General features: G+C 41.5%; 1 protein-coding gene across 2 annotated transcripts; it reads right to left on the bottom strand.

Moving 5' to 3' along the window:
* Positions 1-1,145: 1,145 nt before the first annotated feature.
* Positions 1,146-21,526, bottom strand: ppp1r1b (protein phosphatase 1, regulatory (inhibitor) subunit 1B). 2 transcript variants are annotated; one of them, XM_068718809.1, is made up of 5 exons: positions 21,073-21,526; positions 7,813-7,902; positions 6,867-6,942; positions 5,501-5,638; positions 1,146-3,368 (listed from the first exon to the last, which is right to left on the bottom strand). In XM_068718809.1, exons 1-5 carry the CDS (start codon positions 21,184-21,186, stop codon positions 3,169-3,171), a joined length of 618 nt encoding a protein of 205 aa, XP_068574910.1. In that variant the 5' UTR covers positions 21,187-21,526; the 3' UTR covers positions 1,146-3,168. The 2 variants fall into 2 exon arrangements, with proteins under 2 accessions (XP_068574910.1, XP_068574911.1); XM_068718810.1 differs by having other exon boundaries at positions 7,819-7,902.

Raw genomic sequence — 21,526 nt, 5'->3', positions numbered from 1 at the left:
GAGATTGAGACCATCAACTCATGTTTACAATGTTTACTGCGGTAATAAATCAGAAGTAGAGTCATTTCCGTATAGACTTCTATACAATCGGACTTTTTCGCCCCCTGCTGGTCAGTAGAGAGAATGCAAATTTGAATACATCCGCATTGGCTTCACTCGGCAGAACCGGAGGTTGCCGCCTGTTAGAAACGCTGTGTGTGCCGACCGTTGCCTGAGAGTAAAGGCAGACACAAAAAATAAAAGACACGTACTACAGCTTCCGGTAAAGACATTCAAAATAAAGCTTTCAAAATACACACAAGTGTACATACCGGTATGCAGTTTTAGGGGAATAGAAATGTTACACTCCAAAAAAAAAACACTCGACAGACCATCGTCGTTTGAACAAAGAACTCCAGTATCAAGTTGGATGTATCAATACCTCAAAGCAACAGGCCAAACATCACAGGAACAATGCTCACACTGTCAAGAAATGCAAGAGAACACCTTGTCCTGTACTTCCGGTTTCGTTAAAAAACTGAATATGGCATTTAAAATAAAAGCCTAAAAACAAGTACTTAGCCGGATGTATAATATTATGAATATAATGTTGTATTACATATCTTCTGTGAACTTTAAAATTTATCATTGGCCTATTCTGAGTTATTTTATAGCTCTTTTGAAAGTTTTTGAAGTAGCGCAAAGTTTTATAGGGGTCGATTTCATATAGTGGCTACATGTGCACAAAGATAAAGAAAGAGGAAGATTTTCGTGGTAAAAACACATATTTTGATGACATTTTTTAGACCTTATAGACCTAACTAATAAATACAAGTTTCCCTTCATCTGTAGAGATAGAGTTCTTAACTACTTTCTTGTTATTTTGCACTGGAAAGATATATTTTTCCCACTGATTTGGCATGAGAATGAAGTTAAGATAAAAACCAAGTCACCAATTGTGATAAAGTCATGCAACATATCTTTCCTTAATTTTGGGTGATTTTAATGTTATTTAAAACATGTTACAGTAGTATTAGAGCTAGTATATGTCTTAATAAACATCACCAGAACAGTTTCAGTGTTTGTATCTTATGGAGGACGATGGCTGAAAAGGGTTGTATGCAGCACAACAAATTAATGAAAAGTCATATTTCCTTACGTTCGGATCAGTTTAAAGGAGAAAAGGAAAAACTTTTTATTTTGATATCATATTGTTGCTCACTTTAAAACAACCACATTACATTGAGAAACAAGAGAATAGAGAAATACAAATAAAGAGAGACTAAGCATTAGAGTTCATACATGTCTTTCCATGGTTGTTTTCTTCTGACCCGGGTGGAAAGTGGAGATGAACAGAGAGCGGAGGAGGGAGGACGCCATCGGCTGCAGAGTCGCATCCAGTCATCCCACTATTTGCAGGTCAGGGGTAAAAGTTTCACACAGTTTTTATGTACAAACTGCAGCCCAGATGATAAAAACAGCATGTTTGTGGAGTGACCATTTTGCTCAAATGTCAGTCAGTAACCGTAGACAGTAGACAGTAGAAACATTGACAGCGTCCAGCTACTCAAACACTGGACATTAGATTAGAAAAATAGCTCTTACAACATATCCATGATGCACGATTAAAAAGATGACAATAGAAAATTGTCAACATACAAAAGGGAATGCATGAGCACTAGCAAATCTGAAATGAGTCAACAGTATTGGATTTTAAATCACATTTTTTGATTCCTTAACATGGTGTCAGTTCACAATGAATCCAGTTAAATGTGTGATACATGGAAGCAACGGTTGGGTATTTCAAACTAATGAGAGGTAGCTTTGCCCTTTAAAGATTTCTTTATAAGCATACTGTGGTGTGAAATAACCACATACATACACTCACTCATGGATTTAACTTTCTTAAATTATAGACAAAAACGATTTGGTTCTTATTACTAAATCTTATTTAAAGTGATACTCCAAATATAACTGGTATCTATATTTTCATCATAGATTCACTTTTGGAAAATGTAACTAACGGGCAGAATGGAAGCAGATTATGATACAGAAATGGCCTGACAAGTTTATATGGGTGTTTTTAGACTTTTGGATGCTTTGAAAAAATGAATTAATGAATTAAAGTTGACTACGTCTGCAGTTCTCCCTCAAGCAATCAAGGGGTTAAAGTTATAATCCATAAGACTTCAGTGTGTGGTAACTTAACACAACTCTGATACAGTGTTAGGAGAGTGAACAGTAAACAGTTAGGCTGATATCAATGAGACAAAATTAAAAAACAGTAATCCAGGATTACACACCACAATGTGAATCTCTCATGAGAGAGGCGGACTCCGCCACTAGCAATGAGAACTGCTGTATAGAGAGAGGATTACAGAATGTGGATACATTGAAAAAATGTTGACCATAACAACCATTACACTGGATTTCACTCCATGAAAATATTAAGGATTACAATTTTAAATTCTTGATTGGTTGGAGTATCACTTTAAATTTTTTATCAAACATGATCTACCACAAGATGGCAGTGCATGTACATTTAATCTAAACATTGGATATGCTGCAAATCAGAACGGAGATGTTTCAAAATAAAGTGTAGAATGTATCGCACACAATTAAAAACTTTCAAGTACTTTAGAAAAGGTTGTATAATGTGTCCAAGAGAGTTTATATGTGTGTGAGTGTGATTATTGTGGAACTATCGCCCCCTTTAAAGGAACATTTAGCTCTGTGCAGAAGCATTAAGGTAGAGGGAGGACTGGTCGTACAGGGTATTTGGTCATGTTGACCTTGTTGGCCCCTCCACTCTCAGTACAAACAAAGGGACATTCGGGCCAAAGTGGCATCTGTAGATCATTCCTCACCTGCTCATACGGGCTGACTCCTGATACACAAACTGCCTCTCTGTTCTCTCTTTAATCCACCGTTACCTTCAATCTTGAGAGGTGAAGTAGTACAGAGATCTTTGCTTAATGGAAGTATCTTTCTCATCCTCACTCATCTTCACACATCCACAAAGCAGCACAAACCCATTTGCTCACTTCTTCTGAGTTCTTCAGATTTAACCACTTGACAAAACACCTTCACTCTCCCCAGTTTACCCAACCCAACCTCTCTCTCTCTCTCTCTCTCTCTCTCTCTCTCTCTCTCTCTCTCTCTCTCTCTCTCTCTCTCTCTCTCTCTCTCTCAGTTACTGCCCCGACTGTTCTCCACTGTTGTTTCTTTGATTCTGGCCCCCTCTTCTTCCTCCTCTTCCTCCTCCTCCTCCTCCTCCTCCTCCTCCTCTTCCTCCTCGTCCTCCTCCGGTGCTGCTTGGATCTGCTTGGCCGTCTCTCTCACGCTGGAAAACTTGACTGACTGCTCAGTGGTCGCTGTCTCTTGGTGATCTGAGGAGACAAAGACTGATGTCAAAGGAAGCAGTAAAATCATGACACAAAGTTTTGCCATTAATATTAGTGTATCATATGGAGTGTTTCTTTAACAGAGATGACTGGAGGACAGAAAGACACTAGTATTGACAGTGAGGCTGGAACAATTAGTTCACTGATTAGTTGCTTGAGAAAAAAAGGCAACTATTTAGATAATTTATTCGTTGTTTAAGTAATTTTTTTAATAAATAAAAAAATTAATTTCCTTGCTTTTTTAGTCTTCTATGATAATGAACAGAACATCTTTGAGTTTTGGAATGTGGGTCGGACACTGATACTATTTTATAGACTCAACGATTCAGTAAATAATCAAGAAAATTATTAGCAGATATTTGGTGATGAAAAGAATTGTTAATTAGTTGGAGACCTAATTGATAGATATTCTCTCAGTTCAGGAAGATAAAGGTTCTATAATATATGTAAGAGGTTTGTTTCTAACTGCTTATCTTGTGTTATTGAGAACCATATAGACTGATGCATAATCAATTCAAGAATGGGCTGTAATATATAGAAATGTAAAACAAGTAACATTTCTGCAAACCCACTTCAGAAACCCACTGGATGAGACTGAGAAGGAGACTGTGCAAGCTGATTCCTAAAGTTTATACTTCTCATAAGATTTCAATCTGACGTACAGTGAAATAACTCGTTTTCCTTAGTTTGTCTTCTGCCTGTTATAACACAGTGTGTTGTGTTTCAGCAGGCTTCCACAAAAGGGTTTTATTGAGAGAGCATCTGGGCTGACAGAGCAATAATTCAGTAATGAAATGCCACTGTTCTCATGTGATATAATGGAGATTAAAAAACAATAATTATGCGGCACAAAACAAAATAATAAGGGTGTGTTAATGCAAAAAAAAAAGTTCCCTCCAACTTGAGATTTGTGTACTACTTTTTTCTTTTGATGGAGATGAAACTCCCACCGATATTCTGCCTCAGCACATAACTCATCTCAGTCAAAAGGTTTTATACTCTAAATATAAAATAATAGAAGAAGAGTGGAGGCGGTAGAATACAGAACAGAATGAGGGATCACAGCCTGCTCTGTGGGCTTGTTAGTCCTGTCTGGCCTCTGACTGGTCGGTGTTGCGTCCAGGCCTTTAGTCAGCTGCAGTGTGGCCTCTGACAGATGTGGGGCATGAGATAGAGAGCTGTATGACACCGGGGTTGTCTCTCAACGCACAGAGCTTCATCTGTACTGCTGCTCGGCCCACAGAGGAGCTTACCTTACCCTGAACACTGCAGAAGACTTTGAGAAGAGCATCTCTGCTCTACTACGAACAAATCAGGTTTTATATTAGATTTGTTATGAGCACACTATTCCACTGCACGTTATGCCTTTTACCTCTTTACTTTTATTTTTTCAGTCACCTTGCACGTTTAGTTGTTTTTCCATTTTTGTAAAATACAAACTTGATGGTCCGACTTTAGAATATGTTGCTCTCTCACATACTGTCACAAAGACACCAAAAGAAATTGAAAATAAGTCTGCTGGAGATATTCTCACGTGAGAGGCAGAGAGTAATATAGTGCATCTACCTTACTGAAAACACTCAACTTTGGCACAGTGAAAAAATCCCAAAAGACATTGACTAAGGTCTAGTATGGTGACACGTTATCTATCAAATTTCTCACAAAGATAATCTTGGAAGGGAGAAAAATAAGTCCTGAGAAAAGAAAATCCCTCACACTGCTCTCTGGACTCAAGAGATACTTTCCAACTAACCTGCAGCTAAAATAGCTGGATGTGCGAATACCTCCTTTAATAAAATGAATCCTGAACTATGTGAAGTGTTTGCAGACTATCTTATAGACAAATGCATCTTTAGATACTCTTACACTGCATATATCAACAGCATGTGCAGCATAAAGATTATCACTTTCATTTTTAGTAAACCAATTTCCCTTGATCTTTTATATGTGCAGGACATTTGTTTTTTTAAACAGCGTTATCCTGTAACACAGTGTTTTTTTAAACTGTGTTACAGGGTGATTTGTCCCCCTTTAAAACAACAACAACAGTGTTGTCCTTGCTGCTTCTGTGTGCAGCGTTGCTGCTGCAGCCAGTTGACAGAGAGTCTCTCTCTCACCAGCAGCTTTGGTGGGAGATGTGTCCTCTCCCTCCTCTCCCTGCCAGTTGTCCCCATCCTCCTCCCCTTCACAAGGGTCTTCCAAAGGGGGGTAGATACCTAGGTTCTGCATATGTGCTTCGGCCATCTTCTGCACAGCTACACACAGGTAAAAACAGCACACACACACACACACACACACACACACAGGGAGACAGCCACACAAACACATGGACACAGGGATAGAGGGATCTATTGTTTTGGTTTTACCACACTTCCACACTGTCAGTTATTATCAAGCCTCACAGTGGTTTTTGAATATATGCCAGGCAGGCAGGAAGCCAATCAAACACATGCACTGACAGACAAACAGACAGGCAACTGCAAAAACGGTATCCCACACTGATGTTTTTGAGCCTCTGTTTTCTATCCCTCCTCTCACCCTGTTCTCCCATCTGTTTGTTTGCACCCTCGTCTCTCCTCGACTGCCTGCCCTCCTCAGCGCTCTTGCTTGGCAGTGCTGACTCACACTCTTCTCTCTCTCTTTACACTCTCCTCTCTTTTGTGATATTACCTCAACTCCCCCTCTCACTTCCACTGGGTCACCTTGACTTCTCTCCCTCTGTCTCGCACACTCAGATACACAGTGCGGCACTGAGGCAGGTCACTTATTCTAGTGTAGGTTATGTAATTAGAAATTATTCTGAGGTAGCTCTCTCTCTTCTCTCTGCGTAGGAGCTGATGAAGGACAGATTTCTGATGCAGGAACGAGGCCTCCTGGCTCCTTATATCATCACTCCGCATGCATCACATACCCATAAATCTCCATTAAAGGAAGCTCTGCTGACAAGCTCTGTAATGCAGATGTTTCCTCCTTTAGCGGCCACATGCAACAAGCAGGAAGCCACAGGCATAAAGTCACAAAAGAAAGTACATGTTTGTGTTCATGTATTTCTATCCTGCCTATACGTGCGTGTTCATGTCTGTCTGTGTGTGTGTCACAGCTGTATACACAACTGACTGTAATCCAGGATGATCCAGACTTTCCTAGACTCACACTCAGTGTCTCACAGCTGTCACACTCTAATCTCCCTCTTTCTCCCGTTCTCTGTCAGACACAAATATACAGATCCTGTTGTGGAGTGTACAGTAAGAGCAGAAACCCACGGAAACATGCCTATGCAAATCACACATGCACTAAAATATAGGCTTTTAGTGCATATCAACCTATCTGTCACATGCAGTTTTTTCCCTTTGTCCGCTATCATGAAGCATGGAAAGCGAGGAGGAGATTGACTGCAGCGAAGCACGGTAAAACACAAAGGAATTAAACACAAGGATGAATCACAACAACCAGCACCTGTTGTACCGATCCTGCTCACTGTACCTTTGAGTGATGGAGGCTGATACACGTTTGGATTGACACGTTTTGGTTTGAGCACTCCATTCTCTCCTACGACCCACTGTGAACAAAAAGAGAGAAACATTAAATGATTCATGTATCAAAAAAATTAATTAAAAACTGAAATGGATTAAGGTCATTTCAATTTTTTTTTTCCAATAGTTTTTTAACAAGGCAATATTGTTTAGTTTATTTTGTCTTAAAGGATATTGTTTTCATTTAGTTTCAAAACAACACATTTCACTGCTTACTTTCATTTTATTTTACTATAATAACCCTGAATCACACTTGTGCAAGTTGCATAATGGACCATGGTTGGATAACTGTGAAAACAGCCTCCTGGTGCCGAACTCTGCGCACACATCATTCTGCACATGTGAAGGTCAAGCATCCAAGCAAAGTAACAAATTCACATTCATTTGTTCCAAAACTTCACAGAAGAAGGCAAGATATGGCAATTTAATAATTTATACAGCCCATTTCATACATAGTTGCATAAAGGATGATGATGCAGTTTATGATGCTGACATTAAGAGACATGTTCAAACTCAACATGTGTTACATCTTGTGGCCTTCCTCAGTAGTTAAGAATAGTTTTCCAGCTATTTCTAAGGTGAAGAATAAACCTTTAAAGCTCAGGGAATTTAAAATGTTTAAAAGTTTGAATTAAGATGTATTGGGTTTGAACATGGTCGACCACACAGCATGAGTTTGGGATGATTGACACATCAGAGGATCCAGAGGTGTTAAAAAAAGTTAGAACATTAGAAAGCAAATGCCAATTGGCAGCTGATATAATAGAGAAACACAGCATTATGTTGTTAAACAATGAAATGATGAACTCCAACATGAGGGTAGTGCTCGGGATAGAGTGGAGGAGGACAGATGAGAATGCACAGACACTTATTATAGAAAAGTGTTTGGACTTCACCTTTACCTGATGGGTGGACTGATCATCGTCAGGAGATGATTGGTCGGCTACTCTAAACAGTGTGGCAGGTGTTGGCCTCCTGCGTCGGATCTATAAACACACACACACACACACACACACACACACACACACACACACACACACACACACACACACACACACACACACACACACAGTATTATTAATAATGCCCAGCACAAAGCCTTATCAATCAAGTGGAAATCGTTGGGAGTTCACGCTGGGGAAGTGCATGCTGGGGCCACACTGACTTCAATACTGGTCAGGTCAGAGCACATACCTCGGTCAGTAGAGCAGATGAAGACTCATTATGTAACTTAGATTTCAGAGACAGATACAGTTAAAAGGCATGTTGTGTAGAACAGAAGCTCAATTCATGCTTGTTGCTCAAGTTTCAAATTAGCCAGCATTTCAGAAGTGTTAAAGCTTTTGATACAGGGGTTTATTTGAAGTGAATGACCTCTTCACACAACACACAAGTGTGTGTGAGTGGGCTCCGTTTACCATCATATACACCCCCTAAACACAGGGACCATACAAAAGTGGAATTTAGACTCAATGAGCCCCAGCTACCAGCCCAGACACTCCCTCCCCCTTCGCTGTCCAGCCTCCCTCTCAAACACAGTTCCCTGGAAGCTCAAGCCAGATCGCTGTCGGTCTGAGAGCAGACAGACAGACGGACTGCAGGTCCACACTTCACCTCTAGAAGAAGTCACTGTGCACCGCACCTCTCTGTCCTTATAGGAACAAACAAACACCCAGCTGTGCCCCTCCAGCACACCGATACCGTGCCCTACCCATTAGACTGCACTCTTACAGTTTGGCATTTCTCTTGACAACACTTTTGATACTTAAATCAGTTTCAGTCATACTCCACCAAAACTCTTTTGACTACTAAACACTCACCCTCTGTAGAGCTGAAAGGAATTAAAAAGGTTTATAGCACTAACATGCTTAACAGAGTTGTGCATGAGGACTGGGATTCAAGTTGTGTATTTAGCTGTATTTTGGAGCAAAATATAAGCATCCTGAAAGTTAATCAACAACTATTTTGATCATTTAAGTCAATAGTTTAATAAATGTCATTGTAAATGTAAAATGCCTTTTGGTTTTAACTCCTTGGAACTTGTTTTGGGAAGTCTGAATTAATATTCAGATTATTTTCTGACTAAATGATGCACCAATTAATCAGATATATAGTGTACGATAAGAAGATAATTGTTAGTTGCCACAGGTTTGCAGCAGTGGTTTGAGACATTTCTCTGGATGTGGTTCTATATTCCTCTACAGCCTCTGTTCACCACAAAGAAAAAAACTGAAAACGTCTTACAAGCCATCTTTCAAGCAAACAGGAAGTGACTGTTTGCTACTCAAAAGATAATTTTGGGGTGGCATATCACTTTGATAACAATACTGAACACTCCTGAGCAGAATGTGTGAGGCCTTTGCCTCATAAAGAAAGATTTATGTGCAGAAAGTTTCACCCAAATTACCACAATTCTAAAGCTGACATCTATAAAAAAGACCTTTTGGAAAATGTTAGGATAAAATTAAGTGTGCTGAGAGTGAAAGCAGTGCAGCTAAGTGGACTTGGCAAGTCAGACAAGCACGGTATTGAGAAGTGTCCTCTGTGGAGGAAGCCAACCTTGGCCATGGCATGAACCCCTGGCTGCTGTTTACGGCACAGAGTAAAGTAGCCTGGCTCTATTTTGCATTAAACTGCTTCATACAGAGAGACGTGTTTGTGTTCGGTTTCCCTACGTCTTGTTAAGTGAGGTGTGCGTCATTGCAGTGAGGCACATGTTGCCAAAGCAGAGGCTTGCTGGGCCGCGTGGTAGAAAGCTCCCGCTTTCAAACACAACAACACAGAGTAATCATGCGTGGATTTTGTCCTTATTTATGGCACCAGACACACATTTTAATCTCGTCACGCAACTTCCAGCTGTCCTGTCTCCCCTGGATCTCTCACACTATCTGTCTTTCTCCCATTCACCTCTCATTTCCATCTCACTTGATCATCTGCTTCCTCTATCCTGTTTACTTCCATATCCATCCTTCATTCCTTGACAGTGACATTTCCCTCACTTCTCTGCCCCTCTCCTTCCATCACCAGAATGCATCGTAACTGTAATCATGTTATTATCACTTTGTTTGCTTACTTGTCTGTCCTTTTCATACCCCAACTGAACTCTCCCTTTCTTTCTGTACTGGCAGGGAGCATCCACAAGGATCCCCACCTCTCCCCCTGGCAAGGTGGCGGCCTGGGGCTCCATGCTGATGTGAACCCTGCTGCATCGGCCTGCCTGACACCTGCTATCAGCCTTGCAGGGCAGCCTGAGGTGTCTCACACAGAGACCCACAAGAGAAAGCAGACACCAGATGTTGCCATGACCAAGCCTATGCCCAAGTCCTGTAGCATTACAGATATTAAACTGGGAAAACCATGGACTGTCTCTATTAAACCCCCCCATGCTGACAAATTATTTGTAAGGTGTATTTATAAGGTTATGGTGAGGAAGGTATACGAGACAGGCCAACAGATTCTTACAGGTCTACATTTATTTTAATCATTGTTTTTTGCAAGGAAAATGCCCCCAAAAAATCCAAGTCATAGCTTCTCAATTGAGGATGTTTGCTGCTTTTCTCAGTTTCTAAATAGAATTTCAGTTTTGGACTATTGTTCAGAACAAAAAAGATCTTTGACTGGAACTGTCAAAATATTTTCTGACACTTCATAGACTTAACAATAATATATTATTCGGGACAACAATAAACAGATTAATTGATCATGAAAATGATGTTTAGCTGCAACCCCAAGTGATTTGTTCATACAAATCTACATATCATAGCTTAAAAAGCGTCACTTCCTCATTTTACATTTGACTTTACCACAAAGTTCTAGTTTAGTCCCTGCAAAATAGCTGCCAGACCCCTTCAGTTATACTTCTGTTTTTGGAGGTATGTTGTGTGTATGTTATGTTACATTATTTTGGTTAAAGTGATGGTAATGTTTGGGCCTTTGCTCTATTTTATGGAAAATATAGCCCTTGATAAATCCACAGGGCTTGCTCCTTTTAATAGATATCTAAAGAAAAACAGTTCTCAGCTACACATTAAGTACAAATTTCCAGAGCTGGGTAAATAATGTCTTAGACAACGTACCTGTAAACCACTGCTTGCTGTCTCTGTCTTGAAAACTATGAAGCAAAGCAAAAATTCCCATTTCTCATTCTGTCTGAAGTCCATTTCATGAACCCTGACAATTAAATCTATTAAGGTGTCATTGAAAGAGAATGCAGAATGAAAGCAGGAAAAGATTAAAAACTAGATTCCAATTTATTTATTCAAATGGAGATTAAAAAGAAATATAGACGTGAGATAAATGGAAGTTAAAATGATTGTGTGGGATAATTGAGGTCACTGAGAAGCATAATCTGTAAATCAGATGATCTATTTACCTTAATGTGTGTGCTCACCAGTGGTGGCCCATCAGTGCCAGCAAAGCCTTCTCTGCTGGCCTTAACAGAATCACAGTTATAGCTATTTTATAATTTAATATTTTTTCATAAATACACTACATGTATTATAATTTATACAAATATTTTTCCCATCATCTTATTTTCTCATTGCACAGCTACTGTCTTCCTCTGTTGCTCTGCTTCCAGCACAGCTTGTTTTAAGTAGAGCTTTTATCCAGTCAGATTTCACCTCTATGTCTCTAGGTAAGAAGAGAGGCCAGAGGCCTTCAGACTCACAAGTGAAGCCTTTGCAGTTTAAGTAAATGGGGACGATATTGTTGATTGTCATAGTCTTCAACCAATCAGATCTTTATTTTGACATGTTAGGTGTATTCTTTGACCTATCAAAGCCTTCTAGCTGGCCTACAAGTACGTCATCATTAATGTGCTGCTGTGCAGCTCTGCAGTAACGTGCGCCGTGATTGGTCAGTGGGCGAGCGCGTGACTAAAGTGAAACTTATGCTTGCTAGCAGACTTAGTTGTCGTAGTAAGAGTTCAAGTGGAAAGATATGGAAGTAATTGTGACATTTTTTTTTTTTTTACCTAGCTTTGTTTTTTTTAACATCAAATGGCTGAAAGAGGAGGAGAAACGGATTTAATGGCGGAGTTACTGGAAAACACCTTTCTCAAGGACATTTCCGGACAAGCTGGACATAGTAAGAAACCCCACAGCTAGCAGCCCTGACTCAGCGAGGAAAAGGATTTGTATGAACGGTGTTCCTGGCTGACAGCGTAGGAGAAGCGTTGCACATTTTATGGCTGGGAATGCGTTTCATTTTAACTGAGCGTCTTGGTGTTTGGTTGGGAATGTGTTTCCTTGGTGTATAACCCGTAGCTGTGGCGTCATAATGAGGGTATTAGGAGGTAATTCAACTGTAGTAGGACAGCACTGAAGGCCCAGGTATAAAATGCACGGCCCGCCACTGGTGCTCACCTCACATGTGTGCGCGTGTGAGAGGATGTGTCTTCTAATGTCATCATGTAATCCTGGTCTTGTGAAATGCCAAGTCATGACCTCCTAAACCAGGAAAAAGAATACAGTTCACATCCTGGGTACATTGTAAAACAGGTTGTAATGTAGATGAAATAACAATAAAACCCTTAAGTCAATATACATAGATGCATTTGTAGCAAGCAAATAGAGGTGTCCCTTTCTTTTATGCACACACACAACGTGCTGGTGACAGTGATGGTGGCAGTGACGTGCTACTGTATGACTTTGGCAATGCCAGATGACATTAACACACACAGTGACTAGTAATTTTCCAGCCTTAAAACCAAGCCCACTCTCCCTGAGTTACATAATATGTATGTGACTTCCTCATTTACGCCAACACTGGGGCACAGCGTGTGAGATTACTCCCGCTACGCATTATCTCTCACCCCATTCCTCCTCCACTTCTCTAAACCCCCTGCCCCCAATCCCCCAAACCCCCTCCTCTGCTGCCAGCCATTGTTTTTGTAGCAAGATCAGTTGTGCTGCTGTGGACTTGCACTGAGGGGCTCTAAGCAGGCGGCTGCCGTGGCCTTTCAGAGGTTCCACAGGTGAACGCCTGCGGGCATCCCCGAGAGGCAGCAGCACCTTGCTAGGCTTCACACAGAGATTTGGTCTCAATAAAAACATTGGCTGATGGATCATACGATAGAAAGGAAATGCATCAGTTCATCTTAAGCAGATGAGTGAATTTGAATAATGCGCAAACTCTGCATTGTGTGACAGATGGAGGAGGTAGACAGAAACCTCTATTCATTGTAGTGTGGCAGACTGTTTGGCTGGACCAAATTTGTTACTTCTATACGTTTTTTGATGTAATCCCCTCTTATAAAATTATTATTAAACATCATTTTATATTCCTACTTTCATTGATTTGTTGATGATTTCTTTAAACCGGCATTAGGAGGTATGATTTGAAACCTGCCATATTAATACAATCTCATTATCTAAGCGTTGTATTTTTATAAGTCTGCCAAGTGTAAATGGACGCAAGTAGCCAGGTGGGACTCTAATATGGAACTCACCTCACCTCACTCTGTGCGGTGTGGGGTACATGAGTCATTAGCAAATGTTGACTTTGCACATGTGTGTATGTGTGCACAGGTATGTGTGTGTTGGCTCAGAATAGTCTTGCGTAGCAGCCTCGGTGCAGATCTGCTGATATGGGTCTGCTCCCCAGAGGCCGTCCTCTAAGCTGGTGCTCTCGTGGCCGCCCCTATAAAAAGCAGCAGTAGGACAGCATAAACTAGATCGGAGGGGTCCCTGGGGGAGACAGAAAGGCTTTAAAACTCTGCCCCGCACCAGAGCTAACACTCAAGCATCTCGAGGGGAGTCAGCTGTGCAGACGGCCTCAACGCAAAGACAACACAGAAAGAAAAAACACCTCAGATCTCCTTCCCTGTCAGCTTAAATCTCTCGTGTGCAACAGCACGGCATTAGATCGGGCCATCCTATTGAGCAGTGTGTGTCAGCTCTCGCTGATAGGAGTGGGAGCATCACTCAGATCCATTTGAAGCTTTTCTGACTCTCTCCCTCCAAGCTGTAACCCAGGTCCGGATGGATAGATATAGATTTGTACAAGATTGATTTGTAGTTATGGCATCTGCCCACAGGCGCATGGCGCTACATCACTCAGAAATAAGCACTTGTGTATGTGCATGAAATACAGTACAGGGGAAGGCATATGGAATAAGTTTGTGCAAAGGAATCTAGGTCTTGTATTGAAGTCTGTTTTGAGTGGTGTAGCTCTGATGTTCTTCCCAGTGAAGATGGATGAATTTTTAGTTTGTAAGCCTTAATTTAATTTGCATTTCTTTCATTGTAGAAAATGAACTCCATGGGGCAGCACATACATCATTCTTCCTTACAATTGTTGTCACCTAAATTTTTTCTGCCTGAAAATGTCTCCTCCTTACAACTTCAGGTACATCTACTGAAAACAAAGTTCCGTCTTTTTCCTCTTGAGACCATCTCCGTCTATCTCTGGGTGGGTGAAGCTCTGCTGCAGTTTTATTTTCAGTCTCTGCTGTCATGAACTATAGCTTGTTTGAACTCTGAAGAGCAACTCAATTAAACAAAGTCATGCTCCACCAGGCTTTTAAAATGAAAAGGCAGAACCCCATGTGGTGCTCTAAGTGCAATCCTGCAATGAACTCAATAATACAATAAGGAGAAAAAGTATCCCTCTCAGTATGAGCTGAGTGTTTTTTTTTGCGTTTGTACATTTTAATACAGATAAATATTTGACAAATAAAACATGTTGTATAGACATGCTTGTTTTGTAAGCTCAATTACAAATGGTGGAAAGCAATTACACCAAGTTCGAAAGTTTAACTATTCAAAGAATGTCAAATTTCTAAAAACATGAATGCATTTTTGGTAATAATGCAAGAGGGGTGCAATAAGTGGTAGTTAATTGGAAATTCAAACACAAATACAAAGAAAAAGATGTTGCTGCCTGTATCTTATCTGCTTAATGTGATTAACAGCTAATCTATTTAGATTTTGTTGATGGGAGGCTAGAAGATAAAACACCAAGCAACTTTTGAGCTCCAAGATGCAAAATATCAGCATGGTTAATTGTCATGATTATGCCTGATCTGCTGATCTGCCTGCTGTTTTGTTTGTGAGCATATCCACAATGACATTTTAGGTATTAGATTTTTTTTTTTTTTAGGTTCTGCATTTTGCTCAAGGAATTGGACACACTGTAGGCTGTTGTCAGGATTGAACTCAATAACCAGCCCACCATGCCCCTTCCTGACAAAATTGGCAGACAAAATGTTTCCATAAGCATTACAAATACACCACCAAAGGCCCGTGATCAGATATATCATATGACAAACAGCTCTGTCAAACACATTCAGACTATACTCAGTTATCACTACCAGACAGTGTTGCAAGGCTTCACGGAGTAACACGCGCTTGTCGAGTTTCAAGCTGTCCCAAAGAGGGTCAAGGATGTGGCAACGCAAATTACAACCCCAACTGCAGCTCGATAAGGTTTGTCAGATAAGCACGGTGTGCTCGTTCCTATTTAAATGAACAGCATCTTTGACTCCATGTAAGTCAGAGAGTCTGCTCTTGCACGTTGCTTCTCAATAATTCTCGTAACACTCTAGCGGTGACCTTTGGCCCCAGCACACCCCATTTAACTGAATGAACAGATGGACTGGAAATAGCATCTGGAGGGGCTCTCCAATGACCCCAAAATATGAAATGTAATTACGCTGAACCCACTGGCAGAATATCACACTCAGACAACCACCTCCCTTTCTCTCATTCTCCTCAGTCTCGCTGTACCCTCCAGCATTTACGTAATTAGCTGCTGGTAGCGGTTTGGTCTGTTGTTCCAGTGACTGGAAGAAAGGTTTACAATCACAACACAATGGAGATAATGTGTCAATGTCTGATGAGTGACAGGAAGTCACCTGCCAGGTCGCAGTGCACACTGGAGCAACACACACGGCGAGGCGACACCAGGGGAGATGTCAATCAAAGATTTCACAGGCACGACGGCACCTCGAACAGCCTGCAAACACTGCAGGATAATTCTGCTTTCATTGTTCATACACTCAAATTTAGCGTTGTCACATTGTACAGCCGACAAAGACCAGTTCCAGGGTTCAACGGGCAGGGACAAACAAAGGACAGAGTAGCTATAGTTACTCATCTGCAACATCAAATTTACCCACAGGTGGTAAATGAAGAAAAGATTACTGTTGATGGTTGCTATGCAGCTTACAGATCCTTGCTTGAATGCAAAAAAGCATGTAACTCACCTAAGTGTAAAATTTCTACGTCACTAAGATTGTAATCAAGATTTGCTGCGTGAATTCAAAATATTAGTTGTATGTGTGTCAGGACAACACACCATGTGTGACTGGACTATTTGTGCATTATTTCTGATTCAGGCCATTCCCCCATAAACACATGGTATGCCCCTGTGTAAGCTCATCAAGTTGCAGGCAGATAAACACGAAAAAAAATGTCTCAACCTCTATGACGAAAATCAGAGATTACAACAGGCACAGCAGCAATAACATAATGCCATGTCTTCTCTGTGTTGATGAAACAGTGATCGAGACCAATCCCATTTGTTTTGAGTCACGCCTCAATGCTCCCCTCAGTATGCCTAAATCAGTCTGACCATTCTGTGAATGGCGAGAGAACAGGACTCCGCCTTCTGACATTGAAAGTAACATCAAGAGAGAGGATGGCAGCTCAAAGTTGCAGTTCAGGGTCCAGATTCAGACATAGTTGCAATAAACATATTAATGTCTGATAACAGTTGGTGACAAGTTAGCTCCTGATCCTGTCCAGCTCTTTTCCCCCACCCCCATTCCTCTCCCCGCTGTGCCACTGTTGCCTTTCTAATCCTTATCACAGATATGATCGCTGCTGTTGTTGCTAAAGCCAGGGTTAAAAGATAGAGAGAATAGAGAAAAAAAGAATGTGGATGTGCAGTTAGAGATGATTGAATGCACATTAAGGAGCTGTATCCCTTCATATCCTGACTGCAGCCTGACTTGGTTTGATTTACGATAAACCCTGAAGCGACAAGTGAGTGACTAAGTGGGATAGCGACACCAACTGACAACAGAAGATTTGTTGACTGCAGCATCGTAGGCCTCCATCAGGTTCTGGACAGTGCCTGTGCATGCCTGTGGCGCAGCGGGCATTACGATGCATTTTCAACTCACTGTTTACAGTGTCAGCAGGCGGCAGATCACTCCACCCATGCTCAATATTTATGCTTTATTACCCGTTTACACATTACACACATGCATGCACAAAGCAGCCAACAGAAGATGATAGATTGTTCAGTTAATATATTCATTGGAACAACATGATATTGAGAATAGAATGTAAATGACTACATGAAATAAACAGGCCTCTGTGCACATGAGCTACATGAGTGGAAAAGGAACATGAAAGGAAACCTTGTGCTAAACTGCTGTAGACAGATACACAACAAGAAAATGTTTCTGTACAGTCATTAACTAATCAAGACGCCTGGACTGTCAAAAACAGGGAGGAACAAACACATTCGCAGCCTGCAGAAGACAGAGGTCCATTCATTGTGTCCAAACTGTAATTACAATCTGTGGTTTCAAGTGATGAAGTTCATCTTATTTTAATAATTTATTTCCTTGTTAGTTTTTGCCACTACAAACATCAACAAACTGCTTTGGGCATGCAACTTTGAAAGAAACAGAAATACATTTAATAAATTTGACAGATCACGTCATTGGGAAAACTGAGTCACACCTCTACAGTGACATTCTTGTTCTCATGTAAGGGAAAGATCATTGCATCCTCTTGCGCAGTCCTACTATGCTTTGTGCCATTCAACAAGATGTTCTTCCGGGCAGTGTATGTTGACAGTCCCTCAGACTGCCAATGTTTACCCACAAACACATGCTGCGTCAAAGGTTGCAGTTTGACGTTTAACCCAGAGCCTGAACTGGGGAGGGTTGGAGAGGGGGGTGGTGGGGAGGATGAGGGATAGGGTGCGGAGAGTGGGTGGATAAATCATGCCCTCCATAACCCCTTTAGGGTTAATATAGATTAATATAGGGATGCCATTGAAAGGCTTTGGGCTGATGCCCTTTCATGCCCTTTGATAGTCCCTTTGATATTCTTTGTTTCCTGTCAATTCAAAGGATCAACACAAGCTGACCAGATCAGGTTGAGTCAAGAGAGGAGAAACATAGAGAGACATCTGCTTGTTGAGTCCACTGGGAGGCAGACTTGATGGGAATCAGGGATGCAGCGACTGCACCATGACCCTAATCCCTGTCCATGGAGCATATTACCCTACATCCAGAGAATGTAGATGTGTATGATGGAGGGCAGGGATGGTAAATATAACAATGTGCTCTCTACGCATTGATGACAATCCCACAGTATAGCTCTTGAAGATTACTATAAAGGGATCATTTTCAAATACTGTAAGGTATAGGAGGACACTGCAGATATATTGCAGATATATTCAGAGATGCCAGGAATGGAGTTGGGAAGCAGGAAAGGCAATTTGGGCAAACAAAGTGCTAAAGGGCTTGTTAGAAAATCTTTGATTGGGGGTGCTTTCTTATATCGTCTGGAAGTGATGTATCAGTGAAGTGAGAACATTTAATTGAGAAATATAATTGTATTCAAGTGACATTCAGGTTGTCTTGAACAAGGCAGCTTTCAGAGGTTGGTAGAAATGTGCCGACAGTGGATTATCCTGAATAACCTGGACACTGTTAATTATCCATTCCCCAACAATATGGCCTACTGCAGAAGATGCAAGCAACATATGTCTCAAAACGTGGCTAAATATAACCAGGACAATTTGCAAGGCCAAATACCAATAGAGCGTTTTAGGGTTTGTGAGTAAACATGTGAGAAATGCTCAATAAGAATATCTTACGCCTTTGAGGCATGTACAAATAGCTGCTGTTTTCTCCCACAATGTGCAATATTTCACTGAGTGGGAGGTATGGAAACATCTCTCGCATTAACACACACACACACACACACACGCACACACACACACACACACACACACACACACACACACACACACGGAGCAGCATCGACGTAAACAACCTATCAGACAGACAGAGCTGTCCATTAAAGTTGACCTTTTAGATGCAAACTGAGGGGGAGCTTTGGGCGACATAGTTGTGCAGCCCGTCTCCATAGTAACAAGGCCCCGGCAGTTCATTCAGTAGCGATTTTGGGGGTTTAAATACCATCGGAAAGAACAGTAAGGAGTTACCGGTTGTGTAACAAGTTCGGAAGAATGGTATAGTCATTGCAACTCATTAGCAAAGACGGACTTATGGGAGACAGTAATTGCTGTGGGAGGGGAAGGGAATTAAATGAGTGTCGTTAACCGTACTCCTGCCCACCCACTCGTCCCCGGAGACTCCCATCAGCTCTGGGTAGATGCTATCTGCTGTTAAGCACACATAAACACGCCCTACAGTTTCCCACACTCCCCTTTGGCGCATTCGTTGTTTTGTTTTAACAATCAGCATTCATCCACCTACACACACAAACAAACTCAAAATAGAGTATCATCATCCACTATCCTCAGGTTTGGTATTTTTCATACATCTAGGTGAATAAACTGGTGTCTCGAACAAAAGCACCAAGCTGACACAGAAGCGCACACACACACACACACACACACACACAACTTGAAGGTAAAGGCCAGGGCCGGCCTGCTGGAGGAGAGCCAGCCAACCAGCCTATATATAGCCGATCACTGTTTAACCATAAGGTGATTGAGCAATAAGGTCCTCCCCAAAACAGACGGGAGTGAGATAAAAAAATTTTAAGTATATGAAGCTCACATATGGTACATTGATATCCTGTGGTTTCTTGGAACCAGTGATAAGGATCAGATCGTGATGGCAGGGTGAGAGAGAGAATATAAGAGGGGGAGGAGGCGAGCAAGTGTTTAGTGTAAATGTTAGTGGATGTCTTGTGAAGTGTTGCAAAACATTTCCCTTGAGCAAGTCATTTAGTCTATAATTCAGTATTAGTGTCGCAAATGAGAATGTGACACGATAACTTGTTTTGTGACTCTAATTTTCATAAAAACTGGTGGTGTAAGACAAGAAAGTCACACTTGATTCAAGAAAGCATAAAAAAATTTGCTTTGGAAAAGTGCAATTACCATACTTTCTTGCAAACAAAATTTGAATGCATGATAATCAGTCAGGTGAATGGTGGCAGGCCACTCGAGTTCATCAAAAGCCTCTTTATTCAATGCAAGCTGTGAAACAAGGACAGTTACTGTGGGAGCTGACCCCAGGCAGGTGAACCCAGAGATTAGGTTATGTGTCTTTCTCTCTCTGCTTTACTTCATATAGCCTAGCACATCTCTCTCTTGCTTTCCTGCCCCATCTCTCCTCGAGCTCTCGGGAGGAATGAGCCATTGGCCTCGATCTACCTCGGCACCAAACAGTTTCTACTTTGGCCCACTTTCCCCTGCTCTGAAATAAGTGCTACCAGCATTGGATTCCTGTCACAAATGAGCATAAACATTTCACAAAATGATACAGGCCTTGCTGAACCAGTCATAAGACATTTCGGTGGCAAAGCAAGATAGAAGCACTCATTGTTCTAACAAAAGCTCAGATGACAGAGGTCACTAACATGCAGAGAGAGGGACAGCAGCCAAAGACAAAAAAAAGTAATTATTAACACTGCCAGCTGCGCCATCAACTAAATGTCAAGGGCTTGATGTTGCTGCTCTGTTATAAAAGAGCTTCATATGCAAGATAATGACTTTTGTGTCAATGTCACATTTTAAACAGGTCAAGATGAGACAGCAAGGCACTAATCTCATGAGGAAACAGCGAGAGGGAAATGTCATCATAATTTCTCAAACGTGTGGCAGACAAACTCAGCAAACCTGCATGAGCAACTTCAGAAATGACACGGAGCAGCGAGAAAGGTTGATGCAGAGTGAAGATATCTTAAAGTGGAGAAATTTGGCCAGTAATGGTACAGCTCTTTGAAGTTGCACTAAGCAATGCTACACCTCCCTTTGAATGATAATGGGTGGAAGGCAGAGGGGAAATTAGTCAATAAGAAATGCAGCTGTTAAACCTTTAAAATTTAAATCAAACACAAAAACAAGTCAGAACTAAAGCTAAAACAGAATCCTCAGAAACACAAGTAGATTTTTCCCTGGGTTAAACACCAATCTGTCCACCGCCTGCTCACCATCTCCACTTGCCGAGGGTCCAGATTGGTGGGCACAGTGTTCGGCACAGCAAAATGGATCTTCTTCCTCTCCTTGGGCTCCCCTTCGACCTCGGTCGACACAGAGGGCTCCATGGCTCTGGATCCTGGGTGTCTAACTCCCAGTGGAGGAGAGGTTTTGCTGAAGATCACTATAACCTCCCTGGAGGAACCTCCCACTGCTGGGTAACCCCACTCCTGAATACTTGTCTCCTCTCTCCTGCTTCACTCCTTCACACCCTGATGCCCTCCTTCTCTTACAAAAACACTAAACTGAACACAATCTCTCTTTATCAGCTACTGTCCTCTTTCCCTCTCCAGCAGTTGCTAGTATTCTCCTCTACCTTTCCTGTTCTGCCTCTCTCCCTCTCTCTCTCTTTCTCCCCTGCCGTTATAACCTGTGCAACTGGAGTGAATGAAGCACGTACTCAGATGT

The sequence above is a fragment of the Cebidichthys violaceus genome, unplaced genomic scaffold (genome assembly GCF_023349555.1).
Source record: "Cebidichthys violaceus isolate CVI_PGR_0920_01 unplaced genomic scaffold, fCebVio1.0.p SCAF_23, whole genome shotgun sequence".
Lineage (NCBI taxonomy): Eukaryota > Metazoa > Chordata > Actinopteri > Perciformes > Stichaeidae > Cebidichthys > Cebidichthys violaceus.
This window is presented reverse-complemented; position numbering and strand designations above follow the sequence as displayed.

What these genes read in the sequence shown, in the direction of transcription:
- ppp1r1b (XM_068718809.1), bottom strand. Translation starts at nt 21,186, where the DNA reads ATGGAGCCCTCTGTGTCGACCGAGGTCGAAGGGGAGCCCAAGGAGAGG. An exon ending in TCAGCCTCCATCACTCAAAG is followed by an intron (nt 5,639 to 6,866) that starts GTACAGTGAGCA and finishes ACCTGTGTGTAG; the next exon opens with CTGTGCAGAAGATGGCCGAA. An exon ending in ATCTCCCACCAAAGCTGCTG is followed by an intron (nt 3,369 to 5,500) that starts GTGAGAGAGAGA and finishes TTGTCTCCTCAG; the next exon opens with ATCACCAAGAGACAGCGACC.